At 33.8% G+C, this 19023-nt stretch overlaps 2 protein-coding genes across 2 annotated transcripts; one reads left to right on the plus strand and one right to left on the minus strand.

The window, feature by feature from the left end:
* Window positions 1-1927: 1927 nt before the first annotated feature.
* Window positions 1928-11730, plus strand: LOC106079529 (charged multivesicular body protein 1a-like). Its single transcript, XM_056035448.1, has 8 exons — window positions 1928-2086; window positions 3731-3750; window positions 3904-3981; window positions 4730-4876; window positions 5918-5986; window positions 6683-6742; window positions 7449-7642; window positions 8547-11730. Exons 1-8 carry the CDS (start codon window positions 2080-2082, stop codon window positions 8566-8568), a joined length of 597 nt encoding a protein of 198 aa, XP_055891423.1. The 5' UTR covers window positions 1928-2079; the 3' UTR covers window positions 8569-11730.
* Window positions 11731-13547: 1817 nt separating this feature from the next.
* LOC106079538 (uncharacterized) lies at window positions 13548-17531 on the minus strand. Its single transcript, XM_056035447.1, has 7 exons — window positions 17390-17531; window positions 16186-16254; window positions 15980-16048; window positions 15727-15821; window positions 14935-15034; window positions 14704-14841; window positions 13548-14283 (listed from the first exon to the last, which is right to left on the minus strand). The coding sequence occupies exons 1-7, from the start codon at window positions 17447-17449 to the stop codon at window positions 14026-14028; spliced, it is 789 nt and encodes a 262-aa protein (XP_055891422.1). The 5' UTR covers window positions 17450-17531; the 3' UTR covers window positions 13548-14025.
* Between the last annotated feature and the right edge of the window lie 1492 nt (window positions 17532-19023).

Here is a 19023-nt window from a genome sequence, read left to right on the forward strand (position 1 = left end):
TCTGTGTCTCACCTGTTATACATGGATGATTACAAGCTATATGCAGAGAACGAGCAAAAGTTACACAACTTAATTAGAACAGTAAAACGCTTTAGTGACGATATCTGCATGTCTTTTGGCTTGGATAAGTGTGGTATCATAAGCATAAAAAAGGGCAAAGCAGCCAACACCAACATTGCATTTGAAGGCATCAAAGAACTGAACTCTGCCTCCCTTTACAAATATCTTGGAATAAACCAGAATGCCACGATAAACCATAAAAAATTAAAAGAGAACTTTCTTGGAAAATAAAAGCAGAGATTAAATAAAATTCGCAACACAGAACTGTCTGGCAGTAACCTCATCACGGCAATAAATGGCTGGGCCGTCCCAGTGCTCCTTTACGCGTTCGGCGTCATTAAATGGACAGACACCGACCTACATGACATTGACATACTCACGAGGAATTATTAACCAAATTTCGATGTTTACACCCCAAGTCCTCCACCATAAGGCTATACCTGCCCCGGAAGGATGGAGGCCGTGGATTGAAGAACATCTTCAAACTGTGTAAGACACAAGTTTCAAGTATACGATCAAAACTGCACGCCTCCAGCAATGAACTAGTTTCCTTCCTATGCGAATACGACTATGAACCTAAACAATGTTGATGTTAATGTCGGTTTGGACCACGTAAAGTATGAGATTCGCCAATGGGAAGAAAAAACACTCCACGGAAAATTCCCAGCTTAATTAGATGGGGACAACATTGACAAGGCTGCTTCCTTAGCATGGTTCAAAGCAGGTCATCTCTACCCTGAAACAGAAGGCTTTGTCATGGCAATACAGGACAGAGTAATCAGGACAAAAAATTACGAGAAACATATCATAAAAATCAATATTGTTGACAAATGCCGAAAATGTGGGTGAGTCAATTGAACACATAATGGCAGGATGTTCAGCCCTATCGGAAACTGCATACCTAGGTCGCCATAACCAAGTTGCAAATGCTAATACACCAGCACTTGGATTTGACACACAATTTGATTGGTAAGGATACTCCTCCTTATTACCAATACTCACCACAAGAGGTTCTCGAGTCTACGGATCATCTACTGTACTGGGATAGGCGTAGCCTATTTTGACTGATGGGAACCTTGGCTTGGAGATTAAGCGTTTATGGAAATCTAAAACAACAATTCACCCCATTGTTATATCAACCGAGGGGATAATAACAACTGACCTCACAGATACCTTCGAGGACCTTAGCATTCCTAGGACCTGCTATAATATCACCAGAAAATTCCTCGGTGGAAACTGATAAAGGGACTACGATGAATTTTGTTTCCCTTTAACGAAACTCGACCCTTGCTGTGCCAGAGAATGAATACCCGTTCTTTTCTAACATAGGCCTATAAATAATAATAAGCCTAATAATAATAATAAATCTTTATTGTCCGCAAGGAAATTTGTCTTACAATTTGTGCATTACACCAAACGAAACATTATAACTATATATTTAAAAAATGTACATTCGCATCGCCCCTTTCCCAATGATCTGCTTATTAAGTTAGACTGATCTGTTTGTAAAATGTTTTAGATGTTCCTTCAGAGTTGAAGATAATTTACTTCCTAGACCAAACCTCCCAAAAGACGACGGGGGATGGGAGCGGGCGGGGTTTGAACCCGGGACCATCGATAAGTCGGTAAGAAAGTCCAGCGAGCGGTCTATCTGTATCGATGACCTACAGATCTATGTTGAATATTTCCAGGTATAGGACCTACTGGATCTATAATATAGATCTAAATTCTAGATCTATTGATTCAAAAGAACGGAGATTATTTGAAGTGTTGTATGAAAATTATTTATCACAGACCTATAAATATATTATATAGTTTGTGTTATTTATATACACTAGCGTTTCAGGATCAAAATTCTTTAATAACAACATCCGGTGTGAATGAGGTTGAGTCAGATGAACCGAAATGAATAACATAGTTTAATTTAGAACAGTTTGTAAGCATTCTCAGGAGATTCGCAACATATTTTTTTGTGTCTAATACTAAGATTCATTATTGAAAGTATTCAAACGTAAAATCATGGATGGTATGTTAATTATCAGTTAGACTTATAGTACTTTATACCTAAGGCTACCACTGTGACAGGACAGTGTCAGTGTCACTGTAATATTTATACTCACTGATTATACTGTTAGTGTTAATCACTGTTAGTACTGATACTCATACTGTGAGTGTGACTGTTAGCTGTTAGTATTGAGAGTATTGACCAGTGTTGTTAGTACTAGACTAGACTCTAGCTTAAGTGACTGTTAACTGTTAGTATTGAGAGTATTGACCAGTATTGTTATTCTAGATCTAATTTACACTACACTACAGTGTGACTACAGTACTACACTAAGTCTGACTAAGTCTCTAAGTAATGTAACCAAGGTAGCTCTACTCTAAGTTACTACTAATGATTCTAGGACCTAGACCTAGCATACTACTTACTGACTTACTACTACTACTAGTACTAGTCTAGCAGCAAGTGCAGTACTTGATCTAGTTACAATCTAGTAAGTATAGTAGTATACTCACTAGTATACTGTATACAGTATAGTAGGTCTGCTCTAGAGAGACTCTAGTCTTTAGATTTCTAGATCTATTGTAATTCTATTGGTGAAATAATCATAATGATAATCACTAATCAGATAGTAGATTTAGTGTCTCTCTCCATTTCCTTCTTTTCCCTAAGCACGTCCATTTCTTAAATTTTTTCCCATCACTTCCTGCCTGCTTCTCCTTCTTTCCCCTGGTACTGTTCTCTCGTTGTTCTTCTTTCATCTCCTAAATCTCCCCTCTTAGCACCTGGGAAAATGCTTCAGCTAGTGGTCCAAACCTTTTGAGAGGATGGTATTTACACTACACCACTGGGTGTAAGGCCTTCTTGATAAAGGTCATTGGCCAGGCGGAGAAATATCAAGATTGACTACAATAGCAATGTGTTCATGAACAAGGTGAACCACCCAATAGGGGGTATGGTCAGGCACGGAGCTTAAAGATTCATCATCATCTTTCCTTTGTGTTACTCATTGAACAGTAAAACGTGTCACTCTCCACAGTCTCTTGCTAGTTTTTTAATGGCTTTCCAGCTCTTTCTTGTCCTCTCGGCTTCATCTAGAACACTGCTTCGCCACATTCTTTTTGGTCTTCCTCTACATCTTGTACCCTGTGGAAGGGGGGGGGTCCACTCTAAGGCCGGTCTAGCTCTGTTGTTGGTATCTTTTCTAAGGGTGACCAATTCATCTCCACTTTCTCTCTAAGCTTAAAGCTGAGTAGGATTATAATCAATGAGTTTGAAATCAATGAAACTAATCTAAAATAATTTAACAAAATAAAGATGTTAACATCATTAATTGATCTTTAAGAGTTTAGAATTTATCTAACAATCTTGAGGAAGTAGTTCATAGTTTATGTTGCAGATTTTCAATTGTATTGGTATAAATAGACTAAACAAACCATATTATATTTATATGAACCATATTAAGTAATCCATATTTGAACCAAACAATTATAATTAGAATATGTGACAGAGAGTTTAAAACTATGCATGCAGAAAATATATTCTATATTTTAAAAATGTATCTCATTTGTTTTTCACTTAAGAAATATATATAAATAATAAAAATACTTGTTTTGTCATTATTTCTAAAGTGTTAAAATCCTATTTTTATTTTCTTTTTATTTTCAGATATGCTATTTCAGCTTAGGGTAAGAATCATTTTACACAAAATATGGATTTCTACTTTAACTATATAACATGAATATTTATTTTAATTTGAGAAATTAAAATACATACATAGATATTAATATATTTAGAGCCTATTAATATAATGTTTAAAAAGATTTCATGTTGCTATTTAGTTCACAGCCAAACAACTGGAACGGCTGGCTAAAAAGGCAGAGAAAGAACAAAAAGTCCAACAAGCTAAAGTGAAGAAAGTAAGTCTTTTTGTTTCATTGGTTCTTAGCGACATCATTATTGGCTTGATTAGTTCTTAGTCGTTTCATAATAATTTGCTTGATTTGTTGGTAGTCATGTCATAATAGTGTTATAACCCTAGTGGTGGACTGAAAGGGTTAATGTGTGTGTGACCTACTGACACACGAGACTAAGGCGAATCACACAGGTCAACGGCTGTTGAACAAGGGACAGTACTGCTAATACACGCAAATATGGCCCGTGCTGTGGTCATGTGACGAGAGCCTTCACGGACCAGTGACATAGTGTGCTAGAAAGGACAGTAGAGTCCAGGACAGCAATCAGTAAGGACTGTGTGCTAGGAAGTGAGTCCTCAAAAATGTAGCTCTACGAGCTAGAGAGACTTGTAGTGATTAGTTAGGCAGTTCTGTTAAGTACAAGAAAGCATTTCAAGTTAGTGTAGCCAATTGTGTTTATTGGCTGTTAATGTATTTGTAAATGAAACCGCCACCTTGTTTATTGAAGCTCTTGTTGTCAAGTTCTTGTGTTAGATGTGCTGTTGTGCTGTTTAGCAGCGTTTACAGAAGGCCTGATAGAGAAGAACGTAAAAAGAGTTTAATTTGTTCGTAGTCATGTGGTTTCTTATCAACAAAATTAAAATTTTTTACGTTTATTTTTTCTTCTTGAAAATTGCATAATGAAAAGCATGGGGAAAATGATTTTCTTATGAGAATGTGTTGTATGCAAATTTGTTATCGATTGTTACAGGCCTTACAACAAAAGAATATAGAAGGTGCACAGATCTATGCTGAGAATGCAATTCGTAAAAAGAATGAAGGGCTTAATTACTTGAGGTTCGCTGCTAGAGTGGATGCTGTGTCAGCCAAAGTGCAGACTGGACTAGCAATGAAAAATGTGAGATTGGTTTGATTGCTATTTACCGAAATCCATTCAATAAAATCTTGACTTTGTGTTAAGAGTTAAAACTTTAGGATATGACTATATTTTAGACTTTGTGTCTTAAGAGTTAAACTTTAGAATATAACTATATATTAGACTTTGTGTTAAGAGTTTAACTTTAGAATATGACTATATTTTAGACTTTGTGTTAAGAGTTAAACTTTAGAATATGACTATACTTTAGACTTTGTGTTAAGAGTTCAACTTTAGAATATGACTATATTTTAGACTTTGTGTTAAGAGTTAAACTTTAGAATATGGCTATATTTTAGACTTTGTGTTAAGAGTTAAACTTTAGAATATGGCTATATTTTAGACTTTGTGTTAAGAGTTAAACTTTAGAATATGACTATATTTTAGACTTTGTGTTAAGAGTTAAACTTTAGAATATGACTATATTTTAGACTTTGTGTCTTAAGAGTTAAACTTTAGAATATGACTATATTTTAGACTTTGTGTTAAGAGTTAAACTTTAGAATATGACTATATTTTAGACTTTGTGTTAAGAGTTCAACTTTAGAATATGACTATATTTTAGACTTTGTGTTAAGAGTTAAACTTTAGAATATGGCTATATTTTAGACTTTGTGTTAAGAGTTAAACTTTAGAATATGACTATATTTTAGACTTTGTGTTAAGAGTTAAACTTTAGAATATGACTATATTTTAGACTTTGTGTCTTAAGAGTTAAACTTTAGAATATGGCTATATTTTAGACTTTGTGTTAAGAGTTAAACTTTAGAATATGGCTATATTTTAGACGTTGTGTTAGGAGTTAAACTTTAGAATATGACTATATTTTAGACTTTGTGTTAAGAGTTAAACTTTAGAATATGACTATATTTTAGACTTTGTGTTAAGAGTTTAACTTTAGAATATGACTATATTTTAGACTTTGTGTTAAGAGTTTAACTTTAGAATATGACTATATTTTACATTCACTGATGTATTCCTGTAGTATTCAAAGCCTTGTCTTATAGGATGTTGGTTTTTCAGATCACCAAAGATATATCAGGAGTGTGTAAAGCATTAGACAAAGCAATGGCTAGCATGAACCTAGAAAAGGTATTTCATTAGAGCACCAGCTTCTGGTCTTATTTACTCATTACTGCCCAGAGTTCTTACTGAAATAAGCCATTTTGCATAAAAGCTTTCTTTAGAATTTAGCTGATCATTAAATGGGTTAAAACAGCTGTGTTAACTATCTCATGTATGTGATGTACATTGGTCAATAAACAAACATTGTCAGACAACTTTTTGTCCATATGATTATTATTGAAACAATTATGGTTGTTATTGCTGGAAACTGGTAGTGGATATACGCACTTTACTACCTACAAACTGCTTCCAATAGTCTCTGACAACCAGTTCGTCTCCTGGCCTTCACTGGCGGAATGGTTATCACTAACAGGAGAGGGGGCATAGGTGAGCAACATTGCCTAAACCAATAAGCTTTGGGCAGGAGGAGCCTTGCTTGGCTGCCCACCTAGGAGTGGCAAAATTGAATCCAAGCCTCTGCTGTCTTGCGGCTATACCCAATCAGGGGAAAAGCTTTAGGGGGTCAACTCTGAGAAAAAAAATTAGCACCATTGGGCAGCTTGCTGCACACAGTGTTGGGCCTGGTTACTGGGATGCAGGAATACTGACATTTTATTCATTCTTGTTTAGTTTCTAACTGGAAATTAAATGATCACTTGTAGAAAACATTGAATTTTTGTTGTATAGTGGAATGTATTAAACATGGCTGTCTTTACCCAACAGGTTGAACAGGTGATGGAGAAATTTGAAAAGCAGTTTGAAGACTTGGATGTCAGAACTTCAGTAAGTTAAAAAAAAAATGTTTTGTAATTTTTGTGTATGCCTGTGATTGGTCAGTAAAATCCTTGTAATGTAAACCTCTGATTGAAAGTGAATTATTCTGCAAGAAAAGAAAATTCTTGGCTTAGTTAATAGTTTTTAAGTAATAGAATTTAAAAAAGAATTTTTAAAATTCAAGTTTTATCAAGATAATTTTTATTAATGAATCCAATAAATGACTTTCTTTATCTAGAGATTCTTTAAGATACCATCCTTAAACTTAGCACCATTCACTTGAAATTCCTTTTGGTAAATTTAAAAAAAATATTTTTTTTTTACATTTCCTTCGGCCTCACCAATAGACATTTATATTGAGCTTATTTGTCATTATGTCTGCCCATATTAAACATTTTTTTGAAAACCCCACAGTCGTCTTTTGTGAATCTTGGGTAAGAAAATGCTGCCCAAGACTTATATTATTAAACAAATTCAATATTCAAATGTAAATGTTCTACATGACTTTTTTCTTTGTATTGATCTCTTTTACTTATGACATTCAATTAATTTTTTATACAAATATTAAAGAAATAGAAGTAGGACATGATAAAATGGATAGAAAAGCTATGGTAATGAAACAAATAATTAATTTGAAACAATTAAAAACAAATCTTTGTAAAGAGCATGTTATCTTTAAGTGCACTAATGACAAATATTTTCTTAACATTACCAGACTCTGGAGAATGCAATGGGTTCAGCTACCACACTGTCCACGCCACAAGATCAGGTGGAAGCTCTAATACAGCAGGTAGCAGAAGAAAATGGATTGGAAGTTATGGACCAATTGAAAGACTTGCATGCCCCTTCCACATCCATACGCTCTTCAGTTGCAGGAGAGTCCAGCAAAGAAGATGACCTTTCTAGAAGGTTAGCCTCATATTTACTTAGTATTTTTCTTGTTTAGTGAACTTATTGGAGACTGTCGAGTCTTAAAGCATTGGATTCAAATTTAGGTGGGGATAAAGAATCTTCTTTAGAATTGAATGAAATACTACCATTCCTTGAACTACCTTATTTTTTGCGCATATTACCCGTGAGTTATACAAGTTTTATAAATGAATGGGTAGCTGTGCGGGGTGTACAAAAGTGGAGGGATTACATAAACATAGCAGAACAGAAACTATGGACATGCCAATGGGTCTTTATACCTCCCATAGTTTGCTGTGTGGTTGTGAAATGTACTAATGTTGGGAAAAGCCTAATGAACATCTCATAAACCTCAAGAAAACAAATCTTTCTCCACCATCACCGGAGAACTAGATCAATGAGTTTGTATGTACAACTGAAGGCTTGTATTTCACACACCTTGCACTCTATTTATCTCTTGTTGGAGCAACAACTAAAGCATGATTGCATTTTGAGGGACAGATCTCTGATGAGCAACAACTTTTATATGTACCTGGTAGTTTATGGCAAGTCTTGCCTTGCACATGCAGGGTTAAGTAAGGGTATGCAGGTTGTACAACTTTGTTTTTAATTTTGTCATTTGTGCGGTGTACACATGTGTGGCTTATAAACATGTTAGCGAAAATACTGAACTTGGCAAATGCCATGTTTTCATGATAAATTTCATGGCACAAGAGTACAAAATTTTGTTGAGTGCAATATAATCCATTTATTTTATGTAGTTAACATACTTTTACAAATTTTATACTTAAACAAATTTCTTTCATCAGTGGAATCATGTTAAAATCAAATTAAAACCAATATGTAAAAAGCTATAATCTTTGATCAACACGTTTTAAATGTTTGATTTGTTTATTTGTTTCAGACTTCAAGCTTTAAGGAACTGATTAGAATCAAATAGTTTCATTTGTTGTACAGATTTAATTCAAGTAATCAACCTTCCATTTTAATTGTATCAAAACACATTAATAGAAATAAAACATTCTGTCCATTACAATTTTAAAAGATTAGAATTCTAAATTCTGAGCTAGCCAGGAAAACCAGTGACTTGGCAGAATTTAAGTCATTGGTTAATATGCATGACTAAATGCATGACGCGTAGGACGTAATCATCTTCTTTTTTGAAGTAATGTCTGTATTATATAAGATAAGATAAGATTTATGCAATCTTTTTTTTTTTACTCTAAGATCTATATGAAGCCTTTAGTATCAAAATTATCCTATTTCTGCTGAGTGCATAAGAAGTATAAATTGGTACTGATAATCTGGACATCGTTTCCTTACAAGTTGGGATGTAAACTGCTGGCAATAATTTAGTTACATTGTAGTTTGAATATCTGCTAGACTAGCTATGCTAGGAGACTGTGTCACTAAAGATATCTAGAGATAAAGAGAATGCCCTGAGTCATACTGATCTGACCAATCCTGGGTGTTAACATTTTTATTGCTATGAAAATGTACTGTGTAGAGTTATCACTACTAGGCATTAAGGTGAAAGTATAATCAGTTGGTCATTGGTTACTACTCTCAGCGGCCAACAATATAATAATAATAATATTAATAATAACAATCTTTATTATCCGTATGGAAATTTGTGCCCTCTACTTCACATTCCTTTTCAAAATAACTAATTGACTAAAGAATGAAACATAATTTAGAAGATTTTTGTATATGTGTAGTTCTTTGACTTGAATTTACTATTTATGCATTAGCACAATATTTCAAGATTTATGTCATTTTTTTCCCTCCCTGAATCAGTTAAATTTAGGATCTATATTTGAAGGGCTTCATAACAGAATACTTTTTTTTTTTTCACTTGTTTGGACTTATGGAAATTCTTTAAGCTGCAGAAGGAGAATTTTTTTTTTTATTTTGTTAAAATCATACACAAGTCAGCCTCTGAAAAAAGACAACTGGGCTCACTTTTTTTTCTTGTGAAGTCATCATATCAAATGATTGTGAACTCATCATCAAATGAACATCTTGTGTCCTCAAATGATAATATTTTAGGTTTTAACTAAAATTTTCCCCTCTAGTCCTTGTGATTGACAAATTCTATATTACTGGTAACCTATTCTTTCAAATGCTATGTATTTTCTTCTATATATCTTTGTGCTGCATTTATACCCTTATTTTTTAAAAATGAATTTAAATTTGTTTACATTTTATAACAAAAAAAAAAGGATTGGTGTATGGGTTATATTTATCACACATTTCTAAAAAAAAAAATGTTATGATTTATATTTCAAAAAATATCTAAACATCAACATAGTTACACAACTGAATATCAACACAGTTATAAAAACAAATTTTTTTCTTTTTTTTACAAATCCTCTAGCTAGCTTATTGGTCACACTGGGAAAACTCTATTTTGACCGTTATAATTTTTCAAATCCTCTAGCTAGCTAATTGGTCACACTGGGAAAACTCTATTTTGACTGTTATAATTTTTCAAAATATAATTTTTTTAAATACTTAAATTTGGCTAGAGGTTTAGACAATCTTCATCTTGAACAGACATGCTGTCAGGTGGTTTTCCTGCTTGTAGGCCTTATTCATTAACTCTTTCACTCCTAACTGACACTACCAACGTTGATTTGACCCCTTTAAATTAAATTATTTTTTGGTTTTATAAACTTTAATTTGTTTTATATAAAAGAGAATGCGTTCTTCAATAATTATAGACCTAATATAGCATTTCCCGATTACATACAAAAAAAGCTATTGAAGTTTAATTAGTGAAACATAAATGAGCAAAATGAATAATTCCAATGGAACGTGGAAAATAATTACGGAGAGAAAGAGTTAAATAGTTAAATAAATAAATAGACGTTCAGAAATATTTTGGGCACCATCTTCTTAGTCCTGATCTATAGACCTATCATACAAATTGTATATACTCTGAAAAAGATTTATACATTTGCTTAATTGGGTTTTTGTTCGTGGGGAGGGGGTATTGGGGTGGGGTGGAAAATGTTCTATTTTTAGTTTAAATCTATCACTTGTTAGTTGTTGAGAGTAGAATAAATGCAAGAACATTTCGCACATGCTTAACCAGAATGTTTTTGGGAAAAGGGGGGGGGGGAATAGAGGCAGGGTAAAAATGTTACGTTTTTTTTTTTTTATCTATCATTCATTAGTGATTAAGAGCCAAATAACCATTCTTACAAAGGTTGGACAGCTGTATAAAGGAGGAATAGTCCATTTAAAAAAAAAAGTATTTTTTATATTCTCATTCTTTTGGGTTGATGAAACTATTTCAGCTAATCGTTAAAATAAAAACTGATGATTGCAAAGTACACTAAGTGTACATTCACTTGAGCCAGCAATTGTGTATTTAAGTTTAAAATTTAAAATAAAAACTGATGATTGCAAAGTAAAACTTAGTGTACATTCACTTGAGCCAGCAAATTGTGTATTTAGGTTTAAAATTTAAAATAAAAACTGATGATTGCAAAGTAAAACTTAGTGTACATTCACTTGAGCCAGCAAATTCCTTCAAAGTGTTTACAGTAGACTGTGTTATTTTGTATATACTTGTGATTCATTGTATATCTCATTTGTCAACATGTGCCTATGAGCTTGGTTGATCATTCTCATCATGTCATTTCAGTCTCATGTTTTTATCTTTGGCGCTAGAGCCTATTGCCTGTTAGTCTAACAGGATGCTAATGTTTGTATGTTAAGACTTGTTGAGACAGTAAATCAGCTTATTAAGAGATTGTTTTCAGACCTTTTGGTTGTGTGTTTTTTCTATCAGTGGGATGGCCGTCTGGACATGTGGTATGCACTCTGGGCTGTGGTCTCAATTGTCCTAGATTTGAACTCTGCCCGCCACCCTGTAGGAGGTTTGGGCTAGGTTGCAATGTAAAACAGTGTGATTGTCATTGAGTTTATATACTGTGATTATTCATCCCTGAGCTTAAAAATATATGCAACCTCATGAGATGGCCATGTTCACTCTTGTGCTGTTTAGGGTAAAATTGTTTCAATTAATGTTTCTGCCTTAGTTTAAATTTCTTAATAAAGTGTATGTTCATTGTCTACAACTGTGTATAGATTTATTTCAATTATGACTCTCAATATTGCTGTTGCCCAGGCTTGCTTTGTAAGCAAAGAAAAAGTTGCTCCATGAGACAAATTTATACTCATATTTTAAAATTAAGGTGTAATGTAGCCTGCATTGATACTTGGTATGATTTTCTTTCTAAGTTTTCAGAGCAAATCTTTGCAAATATTTTATGAAAATAAATTAAACTGTGGCATTGAAAGAAAAGACAAGTACAGTAGCTATAATAGTTATAGTTGTACATTATTTAATATTATCCTTAATTTAATCAAGCTTGAATATCCTCTGCACTTTGTCAATTTGAAGGATGAAATGGAATAGTTCTATAAATCAAAATGTTATACATTTTAAAATAAATATAGATTAAAGAAAAAAAAGCTCATCTGTTTTTATAATCTTCTATTTTATCGTCAATGTTAGTTTAAATTATATTTAGTACTATTTGTTATAAAGATGTTTTAATTGGGCTTGAAATTTAAAAGGACACTGACTTGATTTCTTCTAAATGCTAACAACTTTCTGAAGAGATCATCGAGATTGAAGAAAGTATATACCATGAGTTTCTTCAACACATCAGTATCAAAATTTAGCTCACTTTCTTCAATCTTTATATTGAACAGAATTATTTTTATAAACCGGTTATCAAAAGAAAACAAAAAACAACTAAATTCTCCTGGTTAATTCTGTTTGTCATACTTTTTCATACAAACTATCTGGACTAAGAAAGTGGGTCATGCTTATGTAGTGCTGGCTATTAAAAATAGAGTCACTGTCAACCTTCATATTATGTTGTCTCTATTAAAGATTGAAATCAGCAGGGACAATTAGGCACAGAAATGACTTCCATTGCTTGCTGCTGTCAGAGAAGCTTTGTAAAGAGAGGTACAATCCAGAAAAGCAAAAACTTTATTAGACAAAAAGGAGGGGGGGGCCCCCTAAAGTATGGACTGTGTTTTATATGCAAACATTTAAGTTTGAAAATTTTGCTGATACTTCCTTGAAGATGAACCAGGTCCAGGTAATAAATAGAATTAAGAATATCAATAACAACTTCTAACAACAGTATCTCTCGTACTTGTCAGATTTTCTTCAGCGAAAAGCTGACAAGTGTCAGTAGCTTTAAATATCTTGGAACTATTGTCTCAGATTAAGGAACCAAACCTGAACTACAGGCCAGAATTGCCTAGACAACAGCAGCCCTTGCAAAACTCAAAAAAATGTTGACAAAAAAAAAGCATAGTCCTCGACACTAAAATTAGACTGATGCTCTCTCTGGTCACGGCTTATATACATGAAAATCTTGGACACTGACAGCAGAACTCGAGAAGAGGATCCTAGCAATGGAACTAAGATCCTATAGAAAGATCTTAAGTGTCACTTACAAAGGCTGTGTCACGAATGTAGAGATAAGAAACAGGATTAAACAGAGCAATTGGACCCCATGAAACGTCAAAAAAAACGTTAAAAAGCATGTTTTTAGTTTCTCAGTAATAAGATGTAACCTAGTCGCTGAAATATTAGTCAGCTTTATTTTAATGTGATTTTTTTGTTATCAGATACATTTTTGAAATACAAAACATTTATAGTATTAAAAGGTAAACATTACAAAAGCAAACAATTTATGTAGCAAGAAAAGACTAGGACATTTAAAAATTAAAATTCTCACATTTTGTCCACTTTAGTTACATTGCTTGGATCAAAAGTGGAAATAACAAAATCAACTTAATGACACAATTTAACACACACAAAAATTAAAAAGTCAAGAACCAGAATATAAAACACCAAGTAAACATTACAAAAATATTTCCATGTATCAGTACTGTGTTTTATTATTTGTTTCGGTAGAGCAATGAAAGCAAAATATTTTTATTTTCTGCCTCTTTATTTACAAATTCTTGTTATTTACAAACCTTTTCAGTGTCAACATTTGAAAACTGTTCAGCATAGTTTATAAAACTACTTTAAAAAGATGCAATATTTAAATGAAATACTTTTATTTTCATTAATATAATATGTATATACCTTTAACATAATAAAGCTATGCATATATAAAATCGGGTACAGTTTCTTTATTCTTTTCCACTCTAAGATGGAATAGATTCAAATCAATTTTGTGAACTAAGTTATATTTAAAACATAACCAGAAATCATTTGAGTTTTCAATCCAGAAAAACATGTATTTCAATTTTATTTAGATTTATCTTAGCTGGAGCTCTTCATTGTTTTTCAATGTAAATACATCATTCAAACTCCCAGTAATGAGCTTAACATGACATCAATAGGCTATGTGAGCTTCATCCAGCTTTTGAAATCCTGTGGGTGCAGGAGCACCACTGTGATGACCAAGAGGGGGTGCTCCACCCGGGTAACCACTTGATGCTGTGATGTGGGCTGGGAAACCTGAGGTCCCTGGGTAAGATCGAACATCAGCGTAGGCGATGTCAGGAGGGTAGGCATAGGATGGGTGGCCAGTGTAGAGTGAAGGTATTACAGTTGGATCAGCTGTGGGAAGAATGTTGATTCTGCCATGACCCTGAAAAAAAAAACAACAACTTGATCTTGTTTTTAAATTGTGTATTTTGTTAATCCAAAGTTACCACTCTGATAGAATTTCATAGACTGGACAAATAGATGTCAGTTAAGGAGGAATGAATGTCAGTTAAGCAGAAAGAATATTTCATAGATAGTGAATGTCAGTTAAGCAGGAAGAATATTTCATAGATAGTAAAAGTCAGTTAAGCAGGAAGAATATTTCATAAATAGTGAATGTCAGTTAAGTATTGAGGCTTTTAAAAAAAAAAATATTTTTCTAGATTTTAAAAATGTCATTGAATTTTTTTTTATCATTGGAAAATATAAAGACTTTTGAAATTCTTGATTTTGAAAATTTAATCGAAATCTCCTATCTTCATAGGTTTGTTTGTAATTAAAAATGTTACAAGTGCTAACTCACAGGCATTTCCTCAGTTTGCTTTTGTATATCTCCATAAAGGTTAAAAAGTAGAGGACGAGACTGAGTATAGAGAGTGCCAAATGGAGCATAGCCTTGATGACCCCCTGCAGCTACTTGGTCAGCAACATCTGATCGAACCTTCAAAGCATAAAATTGTCAATCAAATAAACATAGTCAATAGAACTGTTAGGGTTTGTTAATAAATAAAGTAAATTTGACATTCAAACTGACCGTCTTCTGAATGGCTCTTGCTCGACTCTTGTCATTCTCATATATCATGCTGCTTAGAGAGTATTCCTCTCCAAGTGTGCTCTGGCTATCTATCAAAACCCTGTGAAAATAAGATAAAATAATTTGTGTAATATCTACACAAAACTATTTAATAGTACAAATCAATGGATATACATTACTGAAGATCTACAGAAGAAAAAAATGCAGAAAAAAGGCATAAACAGTTTTACAAAAAATTAAATTAACCAACAACAGGCAATGGTTTTGTCTGCTTTGGGTGTGGCAAAATATGTAGCTCGCAGATAGGACTATGTAAAAAAAAAAGTAAAGTTCCCCTTTCAGACTTTATGTTCTATAGGGCAGGTGATGTAAAGGTCATCTGTTTCTGTAGCCTACGGTTAGAAAGCTGTCATTTGGCCAGCACAATGACCAACCACATTTACTTTTCACCAACTAATGTCAGGTACTCATCAAGTTGGGTGTAGATCCCGAAATTAAAAATCCCAGTCTACACCAGGATTCATACCCAGTACTCCCGGTTCGTAAGCCAGCACTTTACGGCTCAGTTACAGCATCTCCAGGACTATGTAGCCATGTGAAATAATTTGTTATTCTATAGTAGCAAGATGATAAAATATGTATTATTTAGATCTACATTTATTTGGTAATTATCTACCCCAGAGCTGTTTTCATTTTCTGTTAAATTTTTAAAGTATTTCTAAAAATAGCTCTTACCAAATAAACATGTAGGTCACATGATTTATTTTAAATCATTTAAACTAAAAGATTCACCTTTTGACACAATCAAGAGCAATCAGTCTGTCATTGTGAATACTGACTGCTTCAACGATTTTCCTAGCTTCTCTGCATGTCATTCGACACAAGCGCTAGAAAATAAAAAATACTACTTGGACCTAACATAATAGTATTAAGAAATATTTAAGCATCCAAAACCATTATTTTTTTACAATTAACTAATGTATATAAAACAAAAAGAATTAGCACAGTTTCAGGTAATTAAACAGTAACATAGGGAAATACTCACAGGCTCTAAAATTCTCAAAGCTGCAACTTTATCAGCTGGTCTTGGCAATTCATAGAGAATTCTAGCTGCCTAGAAATGAAAGATTGTAAAACTGTATGGGTGTTGTCTCTGAGAGCAAGATTAAGGAAGAGTGTAGTATTTTAAAATTTAACAACATTAAAATGACAAAAACTCAACATTGACCTGACAATTTCAATGTTATATACCTGCTCAGCATTGAAATATCCACAAGAAGTGTAGAGATAATGTAGTTTCCTCTCGTGTGAATTAGTTTCCTAAAAAAAAAATTAAAATGTATTAAAATAAAAAATAAATATCCATTCTTTATGCTCTCTCTCTCCATGTGGATCTATCCAGTGTCACTTTTTCCCAGCTGCTAATGTCGATTTTGAAGAGCTTCGTGTCCCGTTTGCATACATCTGTATACTGTAAAAGTGGGCGACCAGCGGCTCTCCTGGCTTCTATTAGATCGCCATACTGGATCTCTTGTGGAAGTCGACCTACTGGCATTCTACGAACGTGGCCAAGCCAGCAAAGGCGTCTGCTGCTGATAACAGAGCAGATGTCCTGGCACCCTGCACTTCGTAGCACTTCCTTATTGGTTATTTCATAATTAATAAAATTGCAAAGTGACCAAAGGCCTATCATAACCTTATCATAGCTATGTTTGGTTAACACTATTAGCTATGTTTAGCTATTACACTATCTAGAGAGTTATAGTCTATAGTGTAGTATACTATATATAGATAGTGATTAGACTTCTAGATCCATCTAAATTCAGTCATTCTAGATATATTGATCTGGATGGTATAGTATGGGCATTACTAATACTATCACTATAAAAAAAATCAAGTATTAGATCTAGTAGTATCAGTAGTATTATTCAGATTATTATTCAGATGTTGGGCTAGGTTTACCCTCCTCAGTAGATGGCAAACAGAAAATTTAAATCGACCACCAGCGGACAATCACTGTCACAATGGTTATGTCTGTGTAATAGGTGGTAAAGTATGTAGGTCACCGCCTGGGCTTTGTAATTACGGGAAATAGATCTACTTCATTCCTCATTAATCTTCGGACTCGAAGCCAAGCTTTAAAAGCCTTAAAATGATTAACTTAATGCCTTAATGAAAGTTAATCATTTTAATTCCCTTACTTACTAACTTATGGTTAGCCATACTATTAACCTATTAACTATAATAGACTATGCCTATGTATGCCCTATCTAAAAAATCATGTATGAATTGTATGCCCTATGCCATGGCTATGCCTATCATCTATGTGACGTCTATGGCTATGGCAGCTAGAAATAGAATCATGCTAGATCTACATTTTTAAAATCATTCGATTTTAATATCAAATGTTACAGCAATATAGATCTATATATATCTAAATCTGGATCTACATTACTTGTCTAATTGTGCAAATAAGTCGATCGAAATCCGAGGCGTTCATGGGTTCCTTTGCCATTTTCTTCTTCAAAATCAACCCACCCAGAAAACAATTTTTTTTTTTTTATTAACGCGTCCCTGACAACAAGAACTACACCGGAAGTAAATGGAAAGGATGACTATTCAGAAACATTTCACATGAAAAGAGTAGATACATAAAATCTACGCGGTGCTTCATCAGTCGCAGATTAATAGATCTAGATACTTCGAGGGTTTTCTCAAAAGGGCTTACGTGCGCTAGATTCTCTATATGATTATATCGCAGATAAAAAAAGGAAAATCTAAGAAAAACGTTTCACTAAATCCAATAAAAATTAATAAATTCTTGAACAGTAGGACCTACATTTTGCTTCCATTAATAATAATAATCGCCCACTTTTACGTTATACGGATGTATGCAAACGCGACATGAAGCTCTTCAAAATCGACACTTAGCAGCTGGGGAAAAGTAGCACTGGATAGATCTACATGGAGAGAGAACATAAAGGAAGGGTCTCTGATTGCAGATGCCATACACAACAGAAGCAGAAAGAAAGGTGAAAGTGCAACGGCGCCTGGTGATCACCTATGCCCAACCTGTGACCGCAGCTGTAGGCTTAAATTATATCAAGGATTGGCCTCTTTAGTCACACAAGAAGTTGCAAAGGGAAAAGATCGTCTCTCGAGGCGTAAAATGCCACAGAATAATAATAACAACCAAGTCGCGAAACTATAAATAGTCTATGCCGAAACTGATTATGCCTATATCAAAACTGGCTTTGACACACAATCTGATCAAGAAAGATGCTTCTCCTTACTACAAATACTCCCCACATTACCGTTTGACTGATAAGACGGTGGACTTCAATCACTCGATCAGATTTAGGCCTACTGTTTAAAAAAAATCCGCAACCCCTATATCCTACAATACAAGGAAAACTGAAATGGAAAAACGAAGAAAATATGCTTAGAGATTATGGAAGCTATATATAGTAACAATTCACCCTGTTATATCAACCGAGAAGATAATGACCCCGCAGACACACTCAAAGCCCTATAAGAATTGCTGGGAGGAATCGGGAGAATCCTCATTTCCTGTTAGCTTGCAGTAATGTAATGGGTTGCCTGAATCAGCCAGGAAAACCAACGACTTAGTGTTTGATTAACACGCATGACTAGATTGACATGAAATTATTATTACTGCTGCAGACCTGCCACATCATCAGAAAACTGTTAAAAGGGATTACGATGAAATGTGTTTCCCTTTAACGAAGCTCTACCCTGACAGTGCCAGAGAATGAAAATTTATAAATAATAATAATCTTTATTATCTGTGAGGATAATTTATCTATTCAATAAATGTATAAGCCCGTAGTGCACAAATCTTTTGAGATTTCGTTTTCAAACCTTTTTCTTCTTCTATTTCGTTCATTTTTCATTTATTATTCTGCATATATAGAATCACTTTGGTAGTAATATATACATTTATTATACTGCACATTAACTTCTTGATGAAACATTGCGTTGTAAGATGACCTGTGGTTGTGTGACGAATGTGATTGGTGCATCTTGCTCCGAGTCTCTCGCCCCCCCCCCCCCCCCCCCCCCCCCCCC

This window comes from Biomphalaria glabrata, chromosome 7, assembly GCF_947242115.1.
Source record: "Biomphalaria glabrata chromosome 7, xgBioGlab47.1, whole genome shotgun sequence".
Taxonomy (NCBI): domain Eukaryota; kingdom Metazoa; phylum Mollusca; class Gastropoda; family Planorbidae; genus Biomphalaria; species Biomphalaria glabrata.

Bases quoted from the DNA above. Each gene is read 5' to 3' on its own strand.
- LOC106079538 (XM_056035447.1), bottom strand. From the start codon at position 17,449: ATGGCAAAGGAACCCATGAACGCCTCGGATTTCGATCGACTTATTTGC. The intron at 16,049-16,185 runs GTATATAACATT...TTTCATTTCTAG, and splicing joins GATATTTCAATGCTGAGCAG to GCAGCTAGAATTCTCTATGA. The intron at 15,035-15,726 runs GTGAATCTTTTA...TTATTTTCACAG, and splicing joins GCTCTTGATTGTGTCAAAAG to GGTTTTGATAGATAGCCAGA.
- LOC106079529 (XM_056035448.1), top strand. The intron at 6,743-7,448 runs GTAAGTTAAAAA...TAACATTACCAG, and splicing joins ACTTGGATGTCAGAACTTCA to ACTCTGGAGAATGCAATGGG. The intron at 7,643-8,546 runs GTTAGCCTCATA...TATTTGTTTCAG, and splicing joins GAAGATGACCTTTCTAGAAG to ACTTCAAGCTTTAAGGAACT.